Here is a 26,936-nt window from a genome sequence, read left to right as displayed (position 1 = left end):
ATTTGACCATTTTACTTCGCTGATGGAAGCTGCATCAGCTCACCACCGCTTACAGCACCCCTGTGTTGTGCATGTGGATAGGTTTCAATATGCATCTTAAGAACTGCGGCTAGAGGAATGGAACTGTGCAGTCTGGCGCCTACCTTATCTTCCAGCCCGTGGGAGCACGTCCTGAACGTGCACTTGGCCATCTCAAAGCAGCCTCAGCACTGAGGCTGGGACTGTCCCCGCACACGGAGCTCCCACTGCTCACACCGCCGGCCGGGCCCTGCCCTCTCACTTCCGTTCCAGACCCAAGCCTGCCTTCAAAAAAACTTCAGCTCACGAATCTGCAACTGCTACAACTGCGGCACTCAGAGCCTACGGCTAACCTTCCTAGCGCTCACTGCAGCCATGCCCCAGGGCATCCCACGGGACAGGGAGCACTAACGGGGAGCACCCCAGGGAGCAAACAGGGGGGCGCGCAGGGGAACATGGCCCGAGAGCACTAACGGGGAGCACCCCAGGGAGCGCGCAGGGGAGCATGGCCCGGGAGCACTAACGGGGAGCACTCCAGGGAGAGCACGGGGGTGCAGGGGAGCATGGCCCGGGAGCACTAACGGGGAGCACCCCAGGGAGCAAACAGGGGGGCGCGCAGGGGAACATGGCCCGAGAGCACTAACGGGGAGCACCCCAGGGAGCGCGCAGGGGAGCATGGCCCGGGAGCACTAATGGGGAGCACCCCAGCGAGCGCGCGCCGGCTGCGCAGGGCCCGGCAGAGTCGCATGGTGTGGGGACCCGCGGTCGCGCCCACCCAGCCAGGCAGAGCCTGGGGCGGCCGGGCCGTCAGCCCGCACAGCCACCTCTAGGCCCGGCAGGATGGCGTCCGTGGAACCAAGAGGGAAGCGCCTGCGGGAAGCGAGCTGACGACGTAACCCGGGGCCTTCCAAGCGCCTCGTGGTTTCCGGGGCAACACGCTGAGCGTCTCGCTCCGCCGGCGCCTGCGCGCCCCGCCCCGCCCCCTGCGCCTGCGCGCCTCGCTCCCTCCAGCGCCTCCGGCGTCCAGCCGCGCAGGCGCAGTCCCCGGGAAGGGGGCGGGCCCTCGTGCGGAAGCGCCTCCAACGGAAGCGGAAATGAGCGCGGCGGCGGTCCTGAGGCCGAGCGGACGCGTTTCTGGTGGCTTCTGCAGGTAGGGCCGACCCGTTCTGGGTGGCCGTTTGTCCCTCGCGTCCGACCCTCGTGCGTGTCAGTCCGTGGGCCACGGGGCCCGGGTGCCGTCCCGGCTGCCCCGTCCCCGCTTTCCCCGCGGCGGGTCCCCGGGCGGGCGGCAGCTGCGCCTGACGTGGGCCGGGGCCGCCGCGGGGCTCCTGGGGGGTCAGCCCCGAACCGGCCGGTCCCCTCAGGAGGGTCTGGCTCCTGCGTGTCGTTTTCGGGTCCGGTCTGCCGTCCCTCACGGCCGCGCGGCTTCTCTGGGCGTCCTCGAAGAGGCGTCCTCTCCCCTCGCTTGCCCCCTGGGCGTTTCTGGCAGTCGCGGAGCCGGGGCCCAGCGCCTCCCAAGCGCTCTCCTCCCCGGGGAGGAGACGGGAAAGACGGGCCCTGCCTGCGAGGGGGAGACGCCGGCGTCGCGCAGGGCCAGGGGGCGTCTTAGAAGCTGATTGGCCCCAGGAGGGCCTGGAAGTTTCCAAAAAGGAGGAATTTGAGCTGAGTTTTGAGTAAGTGGGAGTTGGGTGGTGAAAGAGAATTGAGAGGCTATTCCTAGTTCTGGCCGAGGGAGCAGAAATGTTGAAGACGGGAAGGTTTCGGTCTGACGTGTCTGGGGAACTGCAGCAGTGCAGCATTCCTGCGACAAGATGCGTTGGTCATGAGGGGCGAGGAAGTAATATGCCCCGACGTTAGTATTAAAAAGGAAAAATCCGTCCGCCAGGTATAGGGTGGTGGTGTCAGGGCTTTTGCAGTCATTCAGGGAACCGAAAACCCGGACTTGAGATGGAGAAAACGGGAGGCAGAGAGGTGAGAGGGTGGGCTTGCTAGTGGCCTGAGCCCCTGAGTACATGACTCAGAGTGAGAAACACAGATTGGGGGCCAAGTCTGGAGCACCGGGGTCCCCACTCCCCAGCGTGTTAGGTGTCTTCCCCAGTCCCTGTCTGGCGTCCTTTTGTCTTTGACCTGCGTCTCAGTATTCTCTTACGCCTGCCCATCTTTGGACCTTGCTGGTAGAAGCTGTTCTCTCTTCCACCACTGCAGCTTCCGCATGTGTTCTCTATATTTTGATTCCCTCATCATCCTACTTCTGCCATCTCCAAGCTCCACCATTAGTGGGTTTTCCCCTGACCTTGCTATTCCTTTTGTCTTGGAACTCTAATAGTGCTTTTCTTACCAGTTGTGTTCTGGAAAAGCGCCAATACCGTAACTGTGCCAGGGTCCTCACCACGCCCCCCCCCCTTTCTCTCTCTCTCTCTCTCTCTCTCTCTCTATATGTGTGTGTGTGTGTGTGTGTGTGTGTGTGTGTAGTATTTCTCGACCACCATATCTCCCAGTTTTTTGTTTAGTTTCTAACCGCCTAATCTTCCAGAGTATGGAAATCTCTGATCAGCTGTGGGCCACTGAGAAGATTACAGTACGTGACTTCTGACACCACTTGCCGTTTTCAGCATCCTGAAATTCTGTCCCATCCATGAAAATGAAGTTCAGGCTTATGGGTCTCTCACTTATATGGGCCCCTTCCCAGGCACTGGGGCCTCAGCAATCTTACGTTTATAATGTGTTCTCTAGTTTGAGAAGAGGATCCCTGAATTGTTTGTTTCAGGCCCTTTACAATTTGGATCCCTCCAAAACTGGTCACTTGTCATCCTGCTGCCTTGAGATTTTTATTTTTGTTTTTCAGACCTTCCCTTCTCCACCTCCTACTCCTTCCCCTTCTACCCCGTGCTTGTTATTTAGGCCTGGGGAGAAAATATGAATGAGTGGAACTGATCAAATTCCTCACATAGGCCAGGCTCAGTGGCTCACACCTGTAATCCCAGCACTTTGGGAGGCTGAGGCAGGAGGATCCCTTGAGCCCTGAAGTTCAAGGCTGCAGTGAGCTGTGATCATGCCACTGCACTCTAGCCTGGGCAACAGAGCGAGACCCTGTCTCAAAAAAAAAAAAAAAAAAAAAAAAAGGAAATTCCTGACATAAACCTGACTTCATTTTGCGCAAGTGTTAGAGCTTGGTAACTTAGTACATTGGCAGAATCTTTGCAACTCCTTTGTTACAAGTTTAAATGCATGTATTGTTAAATGTATTTCACTGCTGAGTTGCCGCCTCCTTCAAGGAAAGGTGGGTGGTAAGAAAGATGGTTGGCTTAATTGAAATCATAAGAGCAACTCCAACTCTTAGCTCCGTGGAAACTAGGGTTACATGCTATGGAAATTCATTCAGAGGAGTTTATTGCAACTTTTCTTTTATTACTTTGAAAATGAGGCAACCCTAATGCCATCAGTTATTTCTATAGAGCTTTGTAATAAGTATAAATAACTTTAATTTGCTTTTGAGACATCTCTTTCTTTGTAAGGTAGTCTATTGGGAAAATCTTCAGAGATTTAGAGCATATTAAAGTTAAATTATTTGTGTAAATCTAACAATGTATTTCTAAAGGATTTTTTGGTAGCAGTTTAAAATTCTCCTAACTTGAGAGGTAAATCGTCATGTTATTTTTACAAATAAGGAAGTCAGTGATGTACACAGGTTAAATGATTTGAGTTCTACACCTGCAGTAAATCAGGGCCTTTGCCAGCCAAAAAAGCCAGCTCCTGAGTAGTGGTTTTCTTCCTCCTCACCTCCCAACTACTTTTGTTTCTTTTTTGAGACAGGACTGTGCTGTGTCGCCCAGGCTGGCATGCAGTGTGACATGATCATAGCTCACTGCAGGTTTGGACTCCTGGCTTCAAGCTATCCTCCTGCCTCAGCCTTCCAAAGTGCTGGGATTACAGGCACGAGCCACCATACCTGGCCTAGCATTTTCCTTGTAAACAAATATTAATAAAGAGGAATCTATTTCAGTCAGCTCTTACAGAACATTTAATGTAATATGGACCAAATTGTATCCTTCAGTGTGTCTGTTCATACCTGTCTGCACACATCCGTGTATGTCTCTATGCTAGGTTCTACAACAGTGGCAGTATTAATCCCGTTCCTGTTAGGACTTTAGCCCCCAAAATTAACTCTCTGTGGATTCATGCAAATTATTATAAAGTCATTTACAGTAAAGCCATGGCCACCTATGACAGGAGGATAGTAACTTTCTGAATAGCAGTTTCTGGATAGTTTAGATTTTTGCCCATTAAGCACTAGAGTATCTCATCTCGGATGGGAACCTTTCTAAAGTGTGTCTTCACATTCTTAAATGGAATGTGCTGTAAACTTTTCGTGATGATCTCAAGTCATCATTTTAAATATAATTTGTCATGATGTAAACAGTTCTTAGGCTTGTTGAGGCCTATGCAGCTGTTTCCCGTTTTCCTTTTTTCCTTATAAGGTGGACAGGCATGAAAACTGTATGTCTTCCCACTTTTTAAAGTTTTCTGCCCTTCTGTTTTCCGCAGCCAGCTGTCAGCACTTCCCTCTGCTGTCAGTGTTCCTGCCTACGTCCCTGTACCTCCCGCTCTGGGGGGCTCAGGAACTAAATGTTAGAGCTGATTAGAAAACTAGTCCATAGGTGATAAGAGCCTAAGGAAGTTTCTTGGGAGTCAGTGGTTTTAGCTTTAATTCATGAACTTCCTGATTTGTATCGGATCTTCTTATCCTGAATTCTGGATAAATGAGGCATTATAAATTTGTACATAAATGGTGTACACACATTTTCCCTTCTACTTTCAGTGACAGTGGTTTTCACATTGTGCTTCATCAGCCTCTGAGAGGTTTTGTGGAGCTCCGTGGGGCAGGAAGGCCAAGGGCACGGAGTTCTAGGCTACTGAGAAAAGCCAGAGAGGAGACCTTTCAGTCCCAGCCCTCCTGTTGGGGCCCTGCACTGGGCTAGTGACTGAGAATGACTTGTGGGAAGGAGCGACCTCTGGGTAAGGACACCAACAGGGCGGCTCTGGAGTGAGGCCCTTGGCCCTCCTGGCATGCAGGCTGGCAGTCACTAGTCACTCCAGTGTGCAGCAGCGCTAGATGAGGTTCTGCCTAGGAAAAGGACGCCAGGGTTTGGAGGCTGGCAGGACCCAATCTTGCTTCTCTGTTGATTGCCAGCTGTGACCTGGGCAGGTGACATCCCTGATGTGCAGTGTTGGCTGCCTTCCCAAGAGGCCCTCCTGCCTTCTTTGCTACCCAAGCGTGTCTTTGACAGAAAAGCAGCCAAACAGAGCTGATAATGTGCTCCCGTCTGGCCAGTGGGGCTGGAGCAGATGCTGTGGGGCTTTGGGCATAAATGGCACATACGTATACAGTTGGGCACATTTTGACACACATATCGCTCTCCCCCTAGGCTTCTTCTCTAACGGACTCTGAGCCTTTGCCTCCTGCTGTCAAGAGGCTTCACCTTAGGGGCTCTGTCTTGTTCATCGCTGTGTCAAGAGCTGCCAGCTGGGGACTCGGAGTGTAGGAGGTGGTGGGTGAGTACTTAGTGTGTGAGCGTGGGAGTGTGGCTGAGTGCAGATCTCACACCCTTCGTATATCTGGGGGTTCAGAGAGGGTCTCCGGCCTTTGTTTTCAGCATAGAGAAGTGGGGCTCCGCATGCTCCCGTCTTGGGATTCCTCCAGAGTCGGAGGTTTTGGATCCTGGGCAGCCATGATAATCAGTGTCCACGACAGCCCCTCAGCTGCCTCCAGTCTTGCCTGCCTCTGGTTCCCACCTGGGCGGAGCAGTGTTTTCTGAAAGCACTTGCTGAGGAGCCCTGAATGACGATTGGTTTCCTTGTGGATAAAGCGTAGGCGTTTTAGCTTGGCTTCTAATGGCCTTCACTAATCTGGCCCATCTTCTCCAGCCTCATCTCATTTTTCCTTAAAACAGAGGTTCTAGCCATACTCTTGGTTTCTTTTTTTCCATTTCCATGTTTGATGAACAGATTTATAACAAATAAAATTGCAGGTTAGTTAAACTGTTAATACTTCGTGGAACAGATGTTTTAAGCACCTTAGAAACATTCATCTACTGAGTTTTAAAAGGGTGCCTTTTATGTACCTTTGAAACAGTTTCTCTCTCTTGCTCTTGGCTGGTGCTTCCCACCGGCGACATCTGCCTATCCTCAGGCCTAGCTCTGTGTGCCCTTTTCCCGGGGGCATCAGACCCCACACCAGGCTGGTTCTCCCTGCTGGGTATTGCCTGGGCCCCGCCCCTGCCATCTTTATCCTGCGGTTATGCCCATGAGATGGCTGCTTGGTGGCTGTTTCCCTGCCAGCTTGCTGCTGCTGGAGGGCGGGGGCCTTATTCATGTTCAGTGTTTACTCTAGTGCCTAATACAAAGGTGCTTGCTGAATGCATAAGCCAGATTTATTTTCAGATAAAATTACCTGGCATTGTGGTGGAGAACTGAGTATTCACAAGTTACAAATGGGTCTATACTTGCTTGGTACAGCCCTGGTGGAGAAAAACTACCCATATGTGCTTATACTTGACTCCGTAACTTCATGTCTGAGATCCTAAGGAAATGTTCAGAGATGTGTTCAAAGGTTCACATGCAGGGCGGTGATAACATTCTTATTTATGGTGTGCAGCATTTGAAATAACCTAAATGTTCAACAGTGGGTTAAGTAACTCAAGTCCACATTGTGCACCTACTAAATATGACACTGTAGGAGAATGTGATTCTCCTACAGTGAGAATCACATACATAACATCATGATTTGGGAATATAGTCATAATAAATTAAGACACACGAAAGCAGATTATAAAAATGCATGATCTCAGTTTTTTTTTAATTTCAGAATATTTTACAGGGTACAAACGTTTTGGTTACATAAGTTGCTTTTGTACTATTTGAGTTAAAGTTATAAGTGTGCCTTGTACCCGTTAGGTGTGAATTTACCCATCCCTGTCTCCCCTCTCCCTCCTGCTTGATTTCCGCTAAATATTATTTCCATATGTGCACATGAATGTTGTTCAATTAGTAGTTCCAGTTTAATGGTGAGTACATGTGATGCTTGTTTTTCCGTTCTTGTGATACTTTACTTAGAAGAAGGGTGTCTAGTCATGATCTCAATTTTTAAGAGCAATGAATAATAGAAAAAGATTAGAAATACGTAAAATGTTTGTAATTATTGTCTTTGAAAGATGAGATTAATGGGTAGTTTTTAAAAATGTTTCTTTGTACTTTCTCTGAATTTTCTGCGAAGAACATGGTTACTTTTTGAATCAGAAATTTTTTAATAAATATATTTCCAATATTAAAAAGTAATCTAGTTGATAAAAATTATAAATATAGTAAGACATCACAAAAATTTATATGGCTTTTAAAAAATTTTGAGATAATTTAAGAATTTTAACTGGTGCTGGGCTGATTTTACTAAACTTTAGGCAACTGATAAAATATTTGATGAATAAATTTATAATATAATTATAACATAATAAAACTGTGCCACAACAATTGATGAGATAGGTTTTATAAACGTCATTTTGCAGACGAAGAACGTAAGCTTCTAACAGAAAGTAACTTGCCTAAGGTTTCACAGTTACTAAGTGGCAATTAGAATTTAAACTCAGTTCTGTGTTGTGTTGGAGCCTTTCTTTTTATCAGCAATACTGTACTGCCCTTCAAGTTCTCATTTTTCCCTGTGACGCAGCTAAAAGGGAGTGTCTTGACCAGTGGTCCTGGCCAGACAGTTCTGGGGGCTCCTCTAGGGCACAGAGTCTGGACTCTGTACCTGGATGCACCAAGTACGTCATGATGGCTATAGATGTTTCATTTTTTGCTTGAATAGGAAGATTCTGACACTTGTCAAAATGGTAAGAAAGATTTTATTTAAGACTGTTGCAATGGAGGAGAGAGATCGGTCTCAACTCCAAATACAGCGAAGGCAGATGGGATTTGTCACCAGAGAGCAGGATGAAGGGGTGGGTGGATGAGAAATTTCTAAGAAGAGATACCAAGGCAGGGGCATCAGAAATCAAGGGTGGGGAGTTCTCTTTAAACTGTCTTAGCAGGATTCTTGCTAAAAGCCCAAGATTGAGGCCCAGTGGAGAAGAGCGCTTGGAGGCCTAACTAAAGTGTGGCCAGGAGAGTCTTTGTCGTTAGTTGGGAATTCCTGGGAAGCTCAGCCGTGGAATGAGCCCTGCACAGGAACCCTCTAAAGCATCAAGGCCAACTTGCACCTGTCCTTGGTTTGTTTATTCACCTGGCAGTTTGTATGTTCATAAATATGCAACGAACCTTGAGCAGACACTGTCCCATGTTCTGGCATGGGGTAAGTAGTGATCTCTTGGGATTTTCAGTCCCTGTTCTCACCCTGTTGGTGCTAAGAGGTCCCTGTAAGTTTCACATTTTAGGTGGGGATAGTGGGCAGGGGAGGAGAGAAGAAACAGCAGACCTCTGACATTCCACACCAAGCCATGGGAGCATCCCTAGGAGGGCCCGGGCCCAGCCAGCAGTTACCATTGAAAGAAAAATTATTTCATACTTGGAAATAAAGCAAGAAAAAAAGAAGACTGCGTGCTTTGTACTGTCATATGGGGCCATTGTTTAACAGATTCACCCAAGATTATTTAATTTTCTAACAAATGTACTTCTGTTTGTCTTTGCTGTTTACTCCCAATTAGAGTCCAGACACTGATGTAATATGCTGATTTGTAGATATTTGTCTTGTGGAGATGCAGATTATTTCTGTCTGGTAAAGATAAGGCCAAAAGTTATGGATTTCTTTTTTCCAATTTAAAAAGCTTATTTTAGCGTGCCTTTCCTGAAGGACTGGATTCCAGCTCCTGCAGTGCTGTGGACCAGCTTCCCCGTCTCTTAAGCTCCCTCACTGAAAACCGTTTGCTAAATTATGTCTTTCAGCTTTTGAAAATTATGCTGTGACATGGTTGGGGTGCTGGGTGTGCCTGGAGGCAGTCCCAGCTGCCAGGCACTGGTTGTCCTGTGGAGGCTGCTCTCCACACGGAAGGTGCCCTGGGGCTGCCTGTGAGTCCATGGTCCCCGTGTCCAGAATGGTGTAGAGTGGTCTGCACTGCCTGGGGTGTCTGCAGGTGTCTGGGTCCGTGTGTTTCTGCTGAGCTGGGAGAGTGCTAGTGCAGACGCTTCCGTATTCCCCTTTCCTCTTTCTCTCCACTTCCCCTGTGACCCATGTGTTGGGACGGGTCAGGCTGTCAGAGGAGACTCAAGCCACCCCTGGGGGTGAGGTGGCCTCCAGCTGTGCCTCATGCCTGCTGGCAGCTCCCCGCCTGTTTGCTGCTCTGGAGATTTGTTGCCCAGACCCTTTGTGAGCTTGTGAGCTACTCGAGGGCAGTGATTCTACTCTGCACGGTTTCTTTGGCCACCGTCCAATTCTATAAACTTGTCAATTCCCTATTTCTCTGATACATCTTGGATTCATTTGTTTATCCATATAAGTACTGCACTGGGCCTGTCAGGCGGTGGACGTGCCGGGTGCCAGGCTATGGCAGGATGGCGAGGATGGTGGTGGTGGCTCCCAGAGCGTCCCAGGCTGTACTGGGGCAGTAAGACTCCTGCTTGGTGAGACAGAGCTTCCGTTTCTTTCTAAACAACAATTACCTAGATAATGAAAATTTCCTGTGTAATTTGCAGGTAGAATGAATTTTATATACACACGTGCACAGATATGTACATACACACATTTCCCCTCCCCTCAGTAATCCTATAATAACTACCTTTACAGAAATAAAAAGTTTAAAAAATTGTAATATCCACAGAGTTTTCTGTCTTCCTAGAGAATTTGTTCTGTAGCACACTAACTGCAGCAGAAGTGAGTGTTGTAAATATTTAATGCTTTATGAAATACTGGGGGCACCCTCAGATGTCACAAGTTCCCAAATCCCTGCCTACCCCCGTTTTTCTTTGTAAATGCTGCAGAAGAGCACATTGTAATGTAACATTCCTGTGGTAATTTGTGATTCAAAATGTGAGAAATTGGCAATATGAAAGACAGGAAGAACTAGTGCCCGCTTCATTAAAATAGTGAGCTTTTCAATATTGGATGAGAAAGAAAGAAAAACGTTTGAATAAAATCAGAGGACTGAGCTTGACTTTTTCAAAATAAAGAGGAGAATATTTTGAGAAATTCAGTGTTGTCACTTGCAGTTGGAATAGAAAATACTGGAAACAAAAATCCCTCTTTATTGTCAAGGGAAGGCAGCCCACCCGAACGTGGCAGAGGCTGCTGCCCAGGGTGGGGCGCATCTGCCTGGAAGTGGGAATGAGGGAGAGTTGGCTTTGCTTCCTGTCCCAGCCTCGTCTGTGTGTGTGGCATGTGGCTTCTTACGTGTCCTGAGCAGGAGCTGCCGGAGCCTGGCAGTCCCATCTGCTGCTGGCTTCTGACCCCGGTGGGCCTGTGGAGGAGGAAGGAATCCGTAGGGGCTGGCGGTGAGCTCCGTGGGTCCTCCACACCCTCTCACAGAGCTTGGTGAGAGAAGCGGGGTCGTTCACAATACAGAAACCAAGTCGGAGTCCAGGTTTGTGAGGTTTATCTTTTGGCTCATCACCAACAAACCTCACACAGCACACTTCATCAACGATAGGCATAGAACAAGTCTTGAGTTTGTGAAATGTAAGCGAATTTTTTTAATCCTTTCTGACCAACTTTCTTTGTGTCCTTGTATTCCCTTTCCAAAGCCTGTCCGCTGCCTGCTGTGTGGGAATAACATCAGAAATGAGAGTGTAACCCTCCTGGACTTGGGATCCATGCCCAGGGGTCCAAAAACTCAAACACCGTGGCTGTGTTGCCAGGATGAACTCTATTTGAGTAACAGCCCAGTAGTAGTGATCTGGGGTGTATGTATTCATGCATCGCATTGTATTTCATAGCTGAATGAGTTAAGACTTCTCCACATTTCAACATATAAAATGTGTGCTTTTATGTACACTCAATTCTTGCACATTTTTATTGTTAATGGCTATTGAACAGATAACTTCAAATTCTGTCAGGGGCTAGTGTCCATTTAAATCAGTAAATCCTTCAAAGGTAGTCCCGTCAGGGTGCCTCTTTTCAGCCTAGTGCTGTGTTCACAGTTTCTTCATTTGTAAAATAGAGCTTGTAGCTTCTACTTGTCAGGGTTGTTTCAGAGACTGAAGATTTTGTATGGTGAATGCCAGCTCTGTCTGGTGGCTGCCAAGTGTAGTGCCTTGTAGCGTGAGTGACGTCAGGATGTTGTGCTTGGTCGCAGTTGACGCCACTGCTGCCCTCAGTCCTAAGCCTAGGGGAGGCGTCGTCTGTTCTGTGTTGGTGTTTGCATGATAAGAGCTTTCTGTTCTGTTTTATTAAAGGACATGCAGCCCTGGTAACACTTAAAACTATAGTGGAAAAATAGACCATTAAGATTAAAAAATGTCATGATAGAATTTTTCTTAAACATTGATGGATATTTTTGCCTACTTGAAGAAAGCCTTGTATTATGTCTTATATATAAGAACATCTTATATATATAAAGTATTGTGCTTTTACGTTTTCCAAATTCTAAATTCTAACTCTTGAACTACTTTGTTTCTGTTTCTAAATTTTAGAATGGTCAGTTTTCCATTTAATGTCATCAGTATCTCATATGTTACAATGTTTGGTATAGTAAATTTTTATGTAGCTTTTTAAAAACCTTTATTGAGATATATTTGACACATTTTTACAGTGTACAGTTTGGTGAGTTTTAAACCATCACCACAAAGTAATGCATGTATCCATCACCCCAAAAGTGTCCCCTTGGGAATCCCTCCGTCTGGCCCGTCACAGCCAACTGTGGATCTGCTTTCTGTCGCTCACTGCAGGTTGGCCGAACACTCAGTGGACTAGAGTCTGATGTGAGTTGAATCATAGGTGTGCTGTTCTGGTCTGGCTTCTTTTATTCAGCAAGATGATTTTGAGAATCATCCGTGTTACGTGTTTCAATTTATGTTTTAGATTTTTAGCCATAACGTCTATTTGAGTTCCTATTTCTAAATGAGAAATACTACTTTTTTGAAAACTGTTAACCTCTTTTTGAATTTAGTTGAGAAACATCTTGAATAGTAACATTAGTGAAAATCTTAAAAGATGGTTACACTATATTGGCCTTGTGAAAGTCCCGCTAGAGCAATTGACTTACATTTAGGTAAAGTCCTCATGTGTTTTAATTGAAAACTCTTTAGGCTCCTAACCAGTGCATCTTGCCACCTTGATGACAAGTGTTTTTTGGAAATAGAGGATGAATATGAAATGTTGTCTTGTGTTTGCTTTGAAAGGTGCCATCTGTCTGGTCACAATTCCATAATCTCTAATTACTGATCTATTTTTCTTTCCAGATCTTTCCCAGAGTTCAGCTATGGGTGTCAGAGGTTTGCAAGGATTTGTGGCAAGTACCTGCCCGCACGTGTGTACAGTGGTCAATTTGAAAGACCTGGCAGCGCAGCACCGAAGCCGGCATCCCGGGTGTGCTCCCACCGTGGTGGTGGATGCCATGTGTTGTCTCAGGTACTGGTACACTCCAGAATCCTGGGTCTGCGGCGGCCAGTGGCGAGAATACTTTTCTGCTTTGCGAGACTTTGTGAAAAGCTTCACAGCCGCAGGCATCAGGCTGGTGTTCTTCTTTGACGGCATGGTGGAGCAGGGCAAGCGGGGCGAGTGGGTGAGGCGGAGGCTGAAGAACAGCAAGGAGATCAGCAGGATTTTCCATCACCTCAGGTCGCACAGGCAGCAGCCCGGCAGAAACATGTTCTTCATCCCCTCGGGCCTAGCCCTGTTCACGCGGTTTGCCCTGAAGGCTCTGGGCCAGGAGACTTTCTGCTCCTTGCGGGAGGCAGACTACGAGGTCGCTTCCTACGGTCTCCAGCATAACTGTCTCGGGATTCTTGGGGAAGACACAGATTACTTAATCTATGACACTTGCCCCTACTTTTCTATTAGCGAGCTCTGTCTAGAGAGCCTGGACACGGTGCTGCTCTGTAGAGAGAGACTCTGTGAGAGCCTGGGCCTCCACCTGGCAGACCTTCCTCTGCTGGCCTGTCTCCTTGGCAACGACACCGTCCCGGAGGGCACGTTTGAAAGCTTTCGGTACAAGTGCTTATCCTCCTATACGTCTGTAAAAGAAAACTTTGACAAAAAAGGCAACGTTATCTTAGCTGTGTCAGATTATATAGCTAAAGTTCTTCACTTGCATCAAGGTGAGAAAAAATTAGAAGATATATTACCTTTGGGACCAAACAAAGCTCTTTTTTATAAAGGAGTGGCATCGTATCTTTTGCCAGGACAGAAATCTCCATGGTTTTTCCAGAAGCCCAAAGGTATAATAACTTTGAACAAACAAGTAATAACCGTGAGTTCAGACCCTGAACCCAAGCAAGATGTTCCCATGTGTACAGACCCTGAATCCCAGCAAAATGTTTCCGTGTGTACAGACCCTGAATCCAGGCAAGAAGTTCCCATGTGTACAGACCCTGAATCCGGGCAAGAGGTTCCCATGTGTACGGACCCTGAATCCGGGCAAGAAGTTCCCGTGTGTACAGACCCTGAATGGAAGCAAGAAGTTCCTGTGTGCACAAATCCTGAATCCAAACAAGAAGTTCCCTTATATGCAGATCCCGAATCCAAGCAAGAAGTTTCCGTGTGTACACACCCTGAAATCCAGGAAAAATTACCTGTAGCAATAGACGCTGAATTTAAGCTAGAAGCTTCTGTTTGTACACACCCTGAAATTGAACAAGAAGATGCCATGAGTATGGGGCCTGAAATAAAGCAACAAGTAACCATGGTTTCAGACACAGAAATCTTAGAGGTACGTGGGTGTGCCCACCCAGATCTAGCATGTCATGATTGAAAATATCTCTGTGGATGAATTTGTTAGTGAGTGTTTGTCGACTGCCTTCTGTGGTGAGGCACTGTGGGAGGACACAGAGCAGGAATCTGTGAGTCTAGTTGGGAAGAATGACATCGTGTGTGTAAGAACTCACATCATAACCTACTTGTGGTATTGTCACGTGAGTATTACAGAAAAGAGGTGTAAGAAGTCAAGGGACCCACTCAAGGTCGTGGGTTAGCATACAGGGAGAAGTTCCCCAAAGAGGTAGAATTTGAGTCAGACCTTAATGGGGGCCAGAATTTGCTTTGAGTAGGCAACGCCTTGGGGTTGCAGACGCGCTGTCCCCTGGGGCACAGGGGAGCAGTAGGGCTGGAGCGTGGGGTTTGAGGGGAGGAGCAGGGCGGAAGATGGAAAGGGCAGACGTCACAGCCAGGTGGTGAAGGGTGCTGATGCCACACTAGGTGTAGACTCAGTTCTGAGAGAGTTGCAGGGCCTCGGAAGCCTTGACGGGGCCACTGTGCGCCAGGCACCTGTCGTGGGTGAGGTCCTGTGCCCGGTGCCCTGTGTGTCCTGTCTGAGCCCCTCAGGGCGCCATCCGTGTTCTCCTGTCTCAGCCCCTCAGGGCACCATCCGTGTTCTGTCTGAGCCCCTCAGGGCGCCATCCGTGTTCTCCAGACAAGGTCTGTGTCCACACGAGTGCCCAGCGGCATCTCAGCAAGTTGGAACCAAACGGCCTCGCCCACGAGCCTTGTTCCTGGCATCGCAAGCATCACTGTCTTCCTCTGCCCACCTCTGGACTCTCTCTGCTCCTGTCGGCTGTGGCCCTTTCCACATCCCGGCTCGCTCATCTCCAGTTTGGGTGTGGCCTTGTGTGAGTCCCATTTGAGCTCAGGTGCGTTGGTGGAGGCTCATCTTCTCAGACACTGGCCTGTGTCCCCCACAGACGGCCTCTCTGGCCCTGGCCATTGAGTTAGCCTCCTGGGCATCTCACCCCAGTTCCCCCAGGGAGGATCTGGTAGATTAGGTCAGACCACAAAGGGCATCATGTGTATTATGAAAGAATTTAGAACTTAATTTTTGTACTCGTTGAGGTGGCGTTGGATATTTTTAAGCAGGGGTGTGATGTGATGAGAAATTTGTTTTTTGAAACAACTGCAGAGAATGGATTTAAAGTGGCTGTTGCAGAAACTCAGGTAAAAGACAAAAGAGCTAGAATTAGGAAAAAGGCAGTGAAATAGGAAGAAACACATTCAAGAAATGTTTCAGAAGTGAAACTAGTATTAAGTCTTTCTGTGGAGGTGAAGTTCCTTCTTGAGCACTGGGGATGGCATTTGCCATTAGCTGAAGAAGGAGCAGGGAAGGTTTTCTAGGGAGGACGGTGACCTGAGTGCTGTTTCAGGTGAGTTGAGTAGATGGCACCTTTGACATGGTCATGTAGTGAAATAGGGGCCTAAAGTCCCGTTCCTGGCAGGAGACCGACATTTGGAAGTCATCCTGTGTTATGTGTAAGTAGAAGATCTGCGGGATGGAGGCTTAAGAAACAGCGCCCTGAGAGATCGGTGGGGCCAGAGGAGGTGGGAGAACGAGGAAAGACGTATCCCAGCAGGAGCCCAAAGAGGGAGGTCTCAGGGATGAGAAGAAAGTGTCAGGAGGGTCTCGTGCTGCAGAGGTGAGGACACAGAATCAGGACTACACGTGGGCAGTGGGTTTGGCAACTAGGAGTTTTGGGGACCCTACAGAGAGGTTACAGCAGAGGGTTGAGAGTTGAGGGTGGAGGCCAGATTGCAGGGGTTTGAAGACCAGGCTTGGAGGCCAAGAAGGCGGCAGGGAGTTTGGCAGAGAGAGAGCCTTTGATGGGAAAGGCGGGGTCGAGGCGGGTCGCAGGCCTGTCTGATCAGGAGGGCGCCAGTGCAGAGTCGTGGGCCATGTGGTGCTCATTTTGTTGGACTCACATCTTTGAAAACAATTCTTAAGTTGCCCTTATGTTTTTCCTTTAAAATTTTTTTGCAGTGTAGTCTTCTAATCCTATCTAATAGGCAGGTAAAATTCGAGCACACGTGTTCTTACCCATACACAGTCACCCTGGGAATCCTCAGGTGGAAAGGTTGCGGGGCACAGCAGTTACGTTGGGTTAACGTCTGCGTTTCTCCACACTAGCATTTCGGAAAATCAGTTAAATTTAAGAGCAAATTATATGGTTTGCAGAGTGCTAGGTAAACTAAATTAATTTTGCTTTAGAATTTTTGAATTAAGTGGACATATTAAGATTTTTGCAAGTACAGAATGCTGCATATCTGCATTTAAGGGCAGAGATAAACATTTAGATGGTAGTGATCTAATTCATGAATTAAAATTGTAGAAAACTTAACTGAATACCTGTGTACATCTAGGTGTTGCATCTTAAATTCTGTATAGTTGCCAAAATCAAGGATTTCTTGGTAGGGTAAATATAATTTATTACAATTTTCTAGATAGATTTATAAAAATACCATCTCTTGAATTAAAAAGAGTGCGAAGTGGAAGAGGGAATAGAATAAATTAGAGGTGATTGTGCCCTGTAAAAGGATCATGCACACATGACTTGGACATGTCTCACAGGTTCTGTATCAACAGGGAATAGGTTGCTTCTGATGATCTTTAGTTGGTTAGATGTCAAGTTAGTGCTCTATGGCTACAATATTACTTAACTCTTGAACATCTTTTTTTTTTTTAACCTTAAAGCTATTAACAGATCTGCCTCAGTTTGAAGAAATTCTAGCAATGAAATAGATATTTTGTTATGTGTCTAGGTTCTGAAGAGAGTCTTGGATAGTTTTATTATAGTCTTATAATAATCGTTAGCACTTACTGACAGTGAACTACACGCCAGGCCTCATGGTAAGTGCTTTTCCTGTATGAACTCGTTGGCACTTTTTAAAACACGTTTCATATATGATGAAAGTACGGGGCAGAGAGATCAGTTCATGGGCAGTTAGGTTGATTCCATGTCTTTCCAATTGTAAAGTGTGCTGCAATAAGCATAAAAGTGCAGGAATCTTTTTTGTATAATGATTTCTTTTCTTCTGGGTAGATCAGCAGTAGTAGGATTGCAGGATCTAATGATAGTCTACTTTTAGTTCTTGAGAAATCTCCGTACTGATCTCTGTGGAGGTTGTACTACTTTATATTCTTACCAAGAGTGTGTAATTGTTCCCTTTTCACCACATCCACACCAACATCTATTGTTTTGTAACTTTTTAATAGTGGCTGTTCTAATTGGAGTTAAGATGGCATCTTATTGTGGTTTTAATTTGCATTTTCCTGATGATTAGTGATGTTAAGCATTTTTTCATATGTTTCTTGGCCATTTGTATATCTTTGGGAAAATGCGTGTTCATGTCTTTTGCCACTTTTTAATGGGTTGTCTGTTTTATTCTTTCTGAGTTGGGTTCCTTGTAGATTCTGAGTATTAATCGTTCGTTAGACATGTAGTTAGTGAATATGGTCTCCCATTCCGTAGTTTGTCTCTATACTTTTCTGATTGCTGCTTTTGCTGTGCACAGGCATTGTAGTTTAATTAAGTCCCATTTGTCTATTTTTGTTTTTATTGCATTTGCGGTCTCAGTCATAAATTTTATGTCTAGGCCAACGTCCAGAATAGTTTTTCCGAGGTTTTCTTCCAGGATTTTTGTTGTTTTCAGGTTTTACATTTAAGTCTTTGATCCATCTTCAGTTAATTTTTGTATATGGTGAGAGAGAGGGATCCAGTTTCTTCTACATGTGGCTATCCAATTTTCCCAGCACCGTTTATTGAATATTGTGTCCTTTCCCCAGTGTATGTTTTTTGTCAAAGATCAGTTGGTTGTAGGTATTTGGTTTTATTTCTGGCTTCTCTATTCTGTTCCATTAATCTATATGTCTACTTTTATGCCAGTACCATGCTGTTTTGGTTATTATAGACTTGTAGTATAATTTGAAGTCAGGTAATGCGATGCTTCCATTTTTGTTCCTTTTGCTTTGGATTGCTTTGGCTATTTGGGCTCTTTTTTGGTTCCATATGAATTTTAGAATTTTTTTTTCCAATTCTGTGAAAAATGACATTGGTATTTCGATGGGAATTGCATTGAATCTGTAAATCACATTGGGCAGTATGGTCATTTTAACAATATTGATTTTTCCAGTCCTTAAGCATGAGATATTTTTCCATTTGTTTGTGCCATCTATAATTTCTTTCATAAGTGATTTGTAGTTCTTGTAGACATCTTTCACTTCCTTGGTTAAATTTATTCGTAGGTATTTTAATTTTTTTGCAGCTATTGTAAATGGGATTGAGTTCTTGATTTGGTTCTCAGCTTGGTTGTTGTTGGTGTATAGAAATGCTATTGATTTTATAACCTGAGAGTTTGCTGAATTCATTAATCCTAGGAGTCTTTTGGAGGAGTCCTTAGGGTTTTCTAGGTATAAGATCGTATCACCAGCAAACAGGGATGACTTGACTTCTTGTCCAGTTTGGATGCCCTTACTCTTGCTTGATTGCTCTGGCGAGGACTTCCAGTACTGTGTTGAATAGAAGTGGTGACAGTGGGCATCTTTGTCTTGTTCCAGTTCTTACGAGGAATGCTTTCTTGATTGCATCCTTTCCTGGCTTTGGTATCAGAGTGATACTGGCTTTGTAGAATGAGTTAGGGAGGAGTTCCCTCCTTCTTGAACTTTTGAAACAGTTTCAGTAGGATTGGTACCAGTTTATAAGTCTGCTAAAATTTGGCTGTGAATCCGTCTGGTCCTGAGCTTTTTTTTTGTTGGGAGATTTTTTTTAAATTATTGATTTAATCTCACTACTCGTGACTGGTCTATCTAGGAGTTCTGTTTCTTCCTGGTTCAATCCTGGGAGGTTGTATGCTTTCAGGAATTCATCCATGTCCTCTAGGTTTTCTAATTTCTGAGTGTATAGTTCATTATAGTCTCTGATGATCTTTTGTATTTCTGTGGTATGAATTGTAATGTCTCCTTTATCATTTCTGATTGGGTTTCTTCAGATAATCTCTTCTTGGTTAGTGTAGCTAGTGGTTTATCAGTTTTGTTTATCTTTTCGAAGAACCATTGTTTTATTTCATTGATACTTTGTATTGTTTTTTGGTCTCTATTTCATTTAGTTCTACTCTGGTCTTTGTTGTTTCTTTCTTCTGCTAACTTTGGGTTTGGTTTGTTCTTGTTGTTCTAGTTCTTTGAGGTATGCTGTTAGGTTGTTAATTTGTGATCTTTCTACTTTTTTGATGTAGGCATTTAATACTGTAAGCTTCCCTCTTAGCACAGCTTTGGCTGCGTCCCACAAATTTTGTATCAGTTTCTAGCTTTATTCCACTGTGGTCTGAAAACATACTTGATATGATGTCAGTTTTTAAAAATTTGTTAAGATTTGTTTTGTGTCCCCAAAGTGGTGTATCTTGGAGAATGTTCCATGTCCTGATGCAAAGAATGTCTATTCTGTAGTTGTTGGGTGGGATGTTCTGTAAATGTCTTGTTAAAGCCATCTGGTGTAAAGTCCCAATTTAAGTCCAGTGTTTTCTTTGTTGACTTTTCTGTTTTGATGATCAGTCCAGTGCTTTGAGTGGGGTGTTGAAGTCCCCTACTATTACTGTGTTTCTGTCGAACTCTTTGATTAGGTCTAGTAATATTCATTTTGTGCTCCAGTGTTGGGTGCATATATATTTAGAATCGCTATATCCACTTGCTGAATTGATCCCTTTATCATTATATTAATATAATGACCTTTGTCTTTTTTACTGTTTTTGATTTAAAGTCTGTTTTATCTGACATAAGTATAGCTAGCTACTCCTGCTCGCTTTTGGTTTCTGTTTGCACGGAATATCTTTTTCCACCCCTTTAATTTCAGTCTATATGTGTCTTTATGGGTAAGGTTAATTTCTTGTAAGCAGCATAAAATGGAGACTTTTTTATCCATTCTGCCATTCTGTATCTTTTAAGTGGAACATTTAATCCATTTACATTCAAAGTTAATACTGATATGCGAGGCTTTGTTCTTGTCATATTATTAATTGATTTCTAATTGTTTTGTAAATTCTTTCTTTTTCTCTTTTTGTTTTTGTGGTTTGTTGAACTTCTGTCACGTTGCCATTTAATTCCTTTCTCTGCCTCCTTTGTGTGATTGTTTTATGAGACCTGTGAGTTTATATTTTCACATGTTTTCATGATGGTGAATATTGACCTTTCCTTTCCGCATTTAAGACTCCTTTGAACAGTTCTTGTAGAGCAGGTCTAATGGTGACAGATTCCCTCATTGTTTGCTTGTCTGGGAAAGATTGTTTTTCCTTCATTTATAAAGCTTATTCTGACAGGATATAAAATCCTTGGCTGGCAGTTTTTTTTCCCCCCCAGCACATGCCATCCCATTCTCTTCTGGCCTGTAAAGTTTTGCTGAGAACTCCACTCTTAGTCTGATGGAGTTTTCTTTATAGGTGATGTTTTTCTCTTGCTAATTTTAAAACCCTTTCACTTTGGCTTTAGTTGTTCTGATCATAATATGCTGTGGTGAAGTCCTTTTTGTAATGTACTAATATCTACCTGAGGATTGTTGGGCATCCTGCATCTGAATATCTGACTCCCTTGCTAATCCGAGGAAGTTTTCATGGGCTATTTCCTTAAATAGGTTTTCTAAACTTTGTGAATCTCTGTTCTCCCCTTGGGAATACGGATAGTTTGTAAGGTTGGTTGCTCAAAGGCTTTGCTCATTCTTTTTTATTCTTTTCCCCCTTATTTCTTCTGACTGCATTATTTCAGAAGATCTGTTTTCAAGTTCTGAGATTCTTTCTTCTGTTTGGTCTAGTCTGTTTTTGAAGCTTTCGAATGTGTTTTGTGTTTCCTTCAATGACTTTTTCAGCTCCAGAGTTTGTTTGTTTGTTTGTTTTTAAAGATCTCTCTCTCCTTGGTAAGTTTCTCATTCATATCCTGAATTGATTTTCTGATTTCTTTGCATTGGTTTTCAGATTACTCTTGCATCTTGTTAAGCTTCTTTTGAATCAATATTTGGAATTGTTTATGTGGCATTACAAGGAATTCTTTCTGATTGGGGTCTCTTGGCGGACAGTTGTCGTCCTTTGGTGGTGCCGTATTTCCTTGCCCTTTCACGTTTCCTGTCCTTCCATTGACATCGGTGCATCTGATTTTGTGAAATTGCTTTTGAAGGGGAGAATTTTTTCCTGAAGGTGTATATATATTGTTGGTTGAGTGGGACACTTTGGCCTTGATTTTTGGTGCCTGCAGTAGTGTGGTCTCTGTGATTTCTTGGGCGGTACACATGGCCGGTGGTATCTGTGATTTTTGTCGTGGCTTGGGGAGCAGTTATCAGTCGGTGTGGTGAAGTTTTGCTGGGAGCTCGAATGGCAGCCGAGCCAGTCTTTAGGCCCAGTGGTGGCAGCCGTTGGTGAGTGGGCCTGATTTTAGGCCCCAGAGCAGCTTACGCTGGCAGCAGTGTTAGTGTACCCTGGGGTGGGGGGCAATATTTGGGCTTTTAGGTGGCTTGCTAGAAGCTGCGAGTCGGAGCAGAGGGTCAGGTGTGTGGGCAGGCTCTCAGGCCCCCTGAGCAGCTGGTGTGACGCGGGAGGTGACGGTAGCGGTGCTGGAGCCGCTCACTGGGACCCGGCTGGTCCATGTTGGTGCTGGTGGTAGTTGCAGTGGGTTGGGCAGGCTAGTCCCGGTGGGTATTGTCCTAAATGTGCTTAGGAGAGTTTGGGCTCCTTTGTCCCTCTCTGGCCAGGTAGTAGCTGCAGTCCTGTCACCTTGAGCTCGGCCTGAGGACAGGGCATGGCCCAGCATTAAGCTCTCAAAATGGTGCTGGCTGTGGTTGTGCAATCAAAGTGGGTACAACCTGTTTCAGGCAAGAAACAATGGGGAGTGCTGTGCACTCATGTCTTAGTCACACAGGAGCCTGTGACAGGGCCATGGAAATTGTCCTAGGTGTGTGTAGGAGAGTTTGGGCCCCTTGTCCCTCCCCAGCCGGGCAGGGCTGCTTCAGCCCAAACTTGGCCCGAGGGCGGGGCACTGCCCAGCTCTGCACTCCAAAGTGGTGCCTTGGGCCTGTGGCCAGAGAGGGCGGGGCTCCTCCAGGCTGATAGCATGGATGAGATGCTGGGGGGCGGGTGTTGTCACTCACCACAGGGCGATGGGAATTGTCCTGGGAAGTCCCCGTCCCTTCTCAGCTGGGTGGGGCTGCGGCTGTGCCTGGCTGAACTCAGCCCAAGGGTGGGGGTGCTCCCCAGCCTTTTCCAGCAGGCTGGGCTGGCAGGGAAGGTCGGGAGTTCAGTTTGTGAGAGTTGGTCTCACAGCAGCTAGCTGCAGGCTGGCGGGCACCATCCCTGTGGGCACAGGAAAGCCTGCCTTCCTGCCCTCCCTAGCCAAATGGGGGCTGCAGCCCCAACCCAGCCCGAGGGCAGGGCACAGTCCAGTGTCAGATGCTCACAAGGGCGCCTTGGACTTGTGACCAGGAAGGCTGGGGCCCCACCAATGCAGGCAGCATGGGCAGGAGACAGGAAAATGCTGTCTGCTCACGTCCCAGTGTCAAGCAGCCTGTGGGAGGATGGTAGGGACCTTCCGAGGGGTGCATGGGAGTGCCTGGGCTCCTCTGTCCCTCCTCAGAGCTGAGCAGTGGCCGCAGGTGTGCCCACTGTTTCCTGGCATCTGGGCTCTCGGGATGGCATCTGACTCAAGCTGCTCCAGGACCTGTGGGATTTCACGTGGGTTCCCGTGTTGGAGGATGTCTCTGCGCAGTCTCCACCCAGCTCCCTGGTTGCGCCTAAGACCCACTTTCGGTGCTTCCTGTTGCTCCCCTGCTGAATCCTGGACGATCTGCTCAGTTTGTGACACTCTGCCTGCTGTCCCAGCTCCTCTGTGTTGGTGGTAGTGGCAGCTGCAGTGGGTCGGGCAGGCTAGTGCTCTCCTAGACACTCTGTCCGGTCTGTGAGAATCTGCCTGCTCCTCCGGTTCCTGGTGGAGAAGGCGCATACTGCCTCTGCCTCGTTGGCATCTTGATCCTGTCCCCTGTGTAGGTTATTATAGACCTTCCGATCTTAGCTGCTTAATGAGAAAGTGCAATCAGGTTAAGTCAGACATCGCATCACCTGCTCTGTGCCACCACTGCCTTGGCATTGCGTAGGAGAAGCAGCTGTGCCTGGCGCTTTGTTTTTGCTCAGTGAACAATTATTGAACAAGTGAATGAATGAATGCGGTACAGCTGCTGATCCCAAGCAGTTCGTAGTTTAATAGGGAGGTCAGGTGAGGTAGCTGTAGTGCAGGGAAGATGCAAATTGATTCCCGGAGGCAAGGGGGCGGTTCTGGCTGGGGGAGGAGGGAAGGGTTCCTGGAGACCGGAACACTTGAGGTGAACCGTAGAGGGAAAGAGGATTGTGAAGGAGTGGAAGGGAAAGATGTTGTGTGTGGAATTATGTTTTTGTGGAGCACAAGCAAAGGTGGAGAGAGGACTGAGCATTGGTGAGGAACAATGAAGATGTTCCATTGAGACTGGATGCGCTAGTCCATTTTGCATTTCTGTAAAGGACTACCTGAGACTGGGTAATTGATAAAGAAAAGAAGTTATTTGGATCACGGTTCTGCGGCTGTACGAGAAGCGTGGTGCCAGCAAGTGCTTCTGGTGCAGGGTTCAGGGAACTTCAGTCAAGGTGGAAGGTAAATGGGAGCAGGCCTGTCACATGATGAGAGCAGGAGCAAGAGAGGGACGAGGGACGGGGGACAGGGGGAGGGGAGTGCCAGACTCCTTTGAACAGCAGCTGTCTGTCACCTGAACTAGCAGAGCAAGAACTCACTCATGACCTCAGGGAGGGCACCTGGCCATTCATGGGGGATCCGCCAGTGACGCAGACACCTCCCACCAGGCCCCACCTCCAACACCGGGGATCAGATTTCAGCATGAGATTTGGAAGGGCCAGACATCCAAACTATATCACTGGGTCATTGACGTTTCCGTGAGGGTGAAATGGTGTTTAAGGCTAGAAAAAGGAGATTGAGGCCTTATCATGGGGCCTTGAGTGTGTCGTAGCCATTCAGATGTTTTGAAGAGGGTCCCAGAAAGACGATATGGCGGTGCTGTGAAACGGCCAAGAGGGGTGGTTGGGAGCCTTGTGTGGCAGCAGCAGTGAAAAGCAGTGAGCACCTGGTTACTGGGAGCGTGTCCAGGAGGCAGGAGGAGGAGGTGCTGCAGCGGGGACTGAGACAAGGCTGGCGGAGGGTCAGAGGGCGGGGCAGGAGGACAAGGTGAGCCAGGTTTGGAACTTGGTGGCCCAAAGGAGTGAACGTAAATGCCAGCTTGCTGTCCTGAGTTTGAGTGGCAGTTATTCCATTTCTGAGAGCATTAAGCAAGTGGCATGTGATATAAGGCACTGACTTTTTCTATTTGAAGGTTACACTTCTGTTTTCAAGGAGAAAGCAGTTGTATTTAAATTCTGCGCAGGTTGCTAGAACCCGTCACGTCCAAGCAGAAAGCTACCTGGTGCACAGCATCATGAGCAGTGGCGAAATCGAGTGCAGCAACACCCTGGAAGACGAGCTGGACCAGGCCCTGCCCAGCCAGGCCTTCATCTACCGTCCCGTCCGGCAGCGCGTGTACTCGCTCCTGCTGGGCAGCTGTAAAGGTAGGAGTCGGTCGGTCTCTGCTGTGGTTCTGTTTGGAGCTGAATTCTGAGAAACTGGCCAGATGAGGTCGAATACCTTCTTTCAGGACGTGGAGACAGTTAAATAGGATTTTGTTTCTCTGTCAGATGTATAATTGGGAATACCACTGACATCTGTAACAATTTAAGTATAAAAGCCATGGGACATGTATATTTAATTAGCAAGCAGTTGATCAGCATCATTAAAAAAAGAATCCCTTGTTTCTGTAAAATGTCATATTTTATGCCTTAAAAGGATTTGTGCTTTTTGAAGAATGTGAAAACTCTTTCTTCCTGTTAGGAGTGTAGGTTATGCACATTGTTAGAGGACAATGTCTACTTAGTCTTCCCTCAAAATGTGATTTTCATAAAATAATTTTACACAATCTAGTACATTATTTATAATATAAAGGCAATTTTTCTTTAGAGGTTTTGAAATGAAGTTTATGTTTTCCCATCTGTGTTTCCGTTGCGTACTTAGCAGCAAGAGCAGGGGACCCTCGGTGAGCAGAGCAGCGGAGACGAGGGGGTCAGCACTGCGTGCGGTGGGTCAGGGCCTGTGGCTGGCGCGGGGAGTGGCCTGGGGCACTCGGGAGGCAGAGCAGCGTTTGGTGTCACAGACCCGTGATGCTTCGTGCACGAGTTCCCTCTTCTGTAGGGCCTCGCTCGGCTCCGGCAGGGCAGAGCTGGGAGGGTTTGGTAGGAACCTCCGCCCGTCCTGCTGGTCAGGACAGAGGAGTGGGATGCTGGCGACAGGCTGCCAGTGGCCCATTGCCCAGACGTCATTTCCAAACACGCCAGTGTTGTTAATACTACTCTGTTATTCTAGAAAGTGTATGTTTACATAATCTAAAAGTGGCGATAGAATCGTTATTATTTTGGGGGCCTAGGGTGGTGGGGTTCTTCGGATCTGATTTTCGTAGTTCCCGTAGCGCCACCCGTGTGGACGGCCTGCACCCTCTGACTAAGGAAGACGCCAGAATGATGTCTAAGAGGACTCAAAAACAGAAATAAACTATGTAATAAACTCTGGGGCCAAATATTGTTTAAGTAATTTTTTAAAGTTTCTTATTTGGCTCTCTGTCCATATTCTTTCTTAACATGGATGATTGCACATTGGCTTTAATGATAAAAAAAGATATCTTCCTCATGAAAAAATGTTTACGTTACAGAGTAATGTTTACTTGGAATTGTTTTCAGACTGCTTCAATAAATGAGAGTAAATTATAGAAGCCTCACTAACTTAAATTTCATACTCTGTTAATGTAATTTATGTATAGCCACGTAGATAACGTCATTAGATAGCCACATAAACAGGAAAAACCACTCAGGGGGAACTTGTCTTCACAATTGCTCTTTAGTTCCTCTTTTTCCCTCAATTTTTTGTCATTCTACATGAAGTTTACATTATTAGGATATGAAAATAAAATGCTGCGATTACTGATTTATTTATGATGATAACAATGAAGTATATTCTATGTTATTTGCTTGGCTTACTTTATTATTAGCTGGGTACTTGAATATGTGTATTCTACAGTTGTTAGGTATAGTGTTCTGTAAATATCAGCAGTGTTAATAGGGTTGTTCAAATCTTTTGCTCATTTTCTGTCTACTTGATCTTAGTTCTAAGAGTGTTGAAATCTCCCCATATTATTGTGGTTTTGTCTGTTTATTCCTTCAGTTCTGTTATTTTTTGCTGAAGGTACTTTGAAGCTCTGTTGTTAGGTGCATATAAATTGAAGGTGGTTAGGTTTCTTAATAATAAATTGACCCTTTTAACATGAGATTTTTCATTTTTCGGTCTGATAATACGCCTTGTCCTAAAGTTGACTTTCTCTTGTATTAATATACACACTCCAGTTTTCTCAGGGTTCATGATTGCATGGTGTGTCTTTTTATATATCCTTTGAAACTTTGTCTTTATGTTTTAAGTGCTTCTCTTTTAAACATCATATCCAGTCTAGCAATCTCTTATAATTGGAGTGTTTAGACTATTTACATGTAATGTACTTATTGGCATGATTGGGTTTTAGTATTCCATTTTGCTCTTTGCTATGTGTTTTTTCCCCTTATTTTCTCCTCTTCCTGACTTCTTTTGGATTAATTGAATAATTTTTAGTATTTTGCTTTATGTCCTCATTGGGATGATTAGATTTACCTGTTTTTTAAAAAAAAGAAAAGTGGTTGGTCTAAAGGGCTTACAATGTATATTTTTAAAATCACAATTTACCTTCAAATAATACACCATAATGCACAAATATTTTAACAATGTCGTTTCATTCTAACATTTTTGCTATTGTTTTATGTCTTCTGTATATTTTTTCAGACTTTTTAATTTGAAATAATTACAGACTCACAGGGAGTTACAAAAATAATACATAGATTTCCA

General features: G+C 45.8%; 1 protein-coding gene across 7 annotated transcripts in view; it reads left to right on the top strand.

Annotated features, from left to right (window-relative positions):
• Positions 1–1,106: 1,106 nt before the first annotated feature.
• FAM120B (family with sequence similarity 120B) overlaps positions 1,107–26,936 on the top strand; it is a 92,185-nt gene continuing 66,355 nt past the window's right edge. For 6 of the 7 annotated variants that reach the window (XM_045544753.1, XM_045544758.1, XM_045544756.1 and 3 more), the window contains exons 1-4: positions 1,107–1,168; positions 5,445–5,571; positions 12,397–13,865; positions 24,349–24,529. In XM_045544753.1, the coding sequence (XP_045400709.1) occupies positions 12,417–13,865; positions 24,349–24,529 (1,630 nt within the window). In that variant the 5' untranslated portion in view covers positions 1,107–1,168; positions 5,445–5,571; positions 12,397–12,416. The remainder of the gene's footprint in view (positions 1,169–5,444; positions 5,572–12,396; positions 13,866–24,348; positions 24,530–26,936) is intronic. The other variant, XM_045544754.1, reaches the window with a different exon arrangement.

The sequence above is a fragment of the Lemur catta genome, chromosome 2 (genome assembly GCF_020740605.2).
Source record: "Lemur catta isolate mLemCat1 chromosome 2, mLemCat1.pri, whole genome shotgun sequence".
Taxonomy (NCBI): domain Eukaryota; kingdom Metazoa; phylum Chordata; class Mammalia; order Primates; family Lemuridae; genus Lemur; species Lemur catta.
The sequence above is the reverse complement of the archived record's forward strand: the minus strand, read 5'-3'. Positions and strand labels throughout refer to the sequence as shown.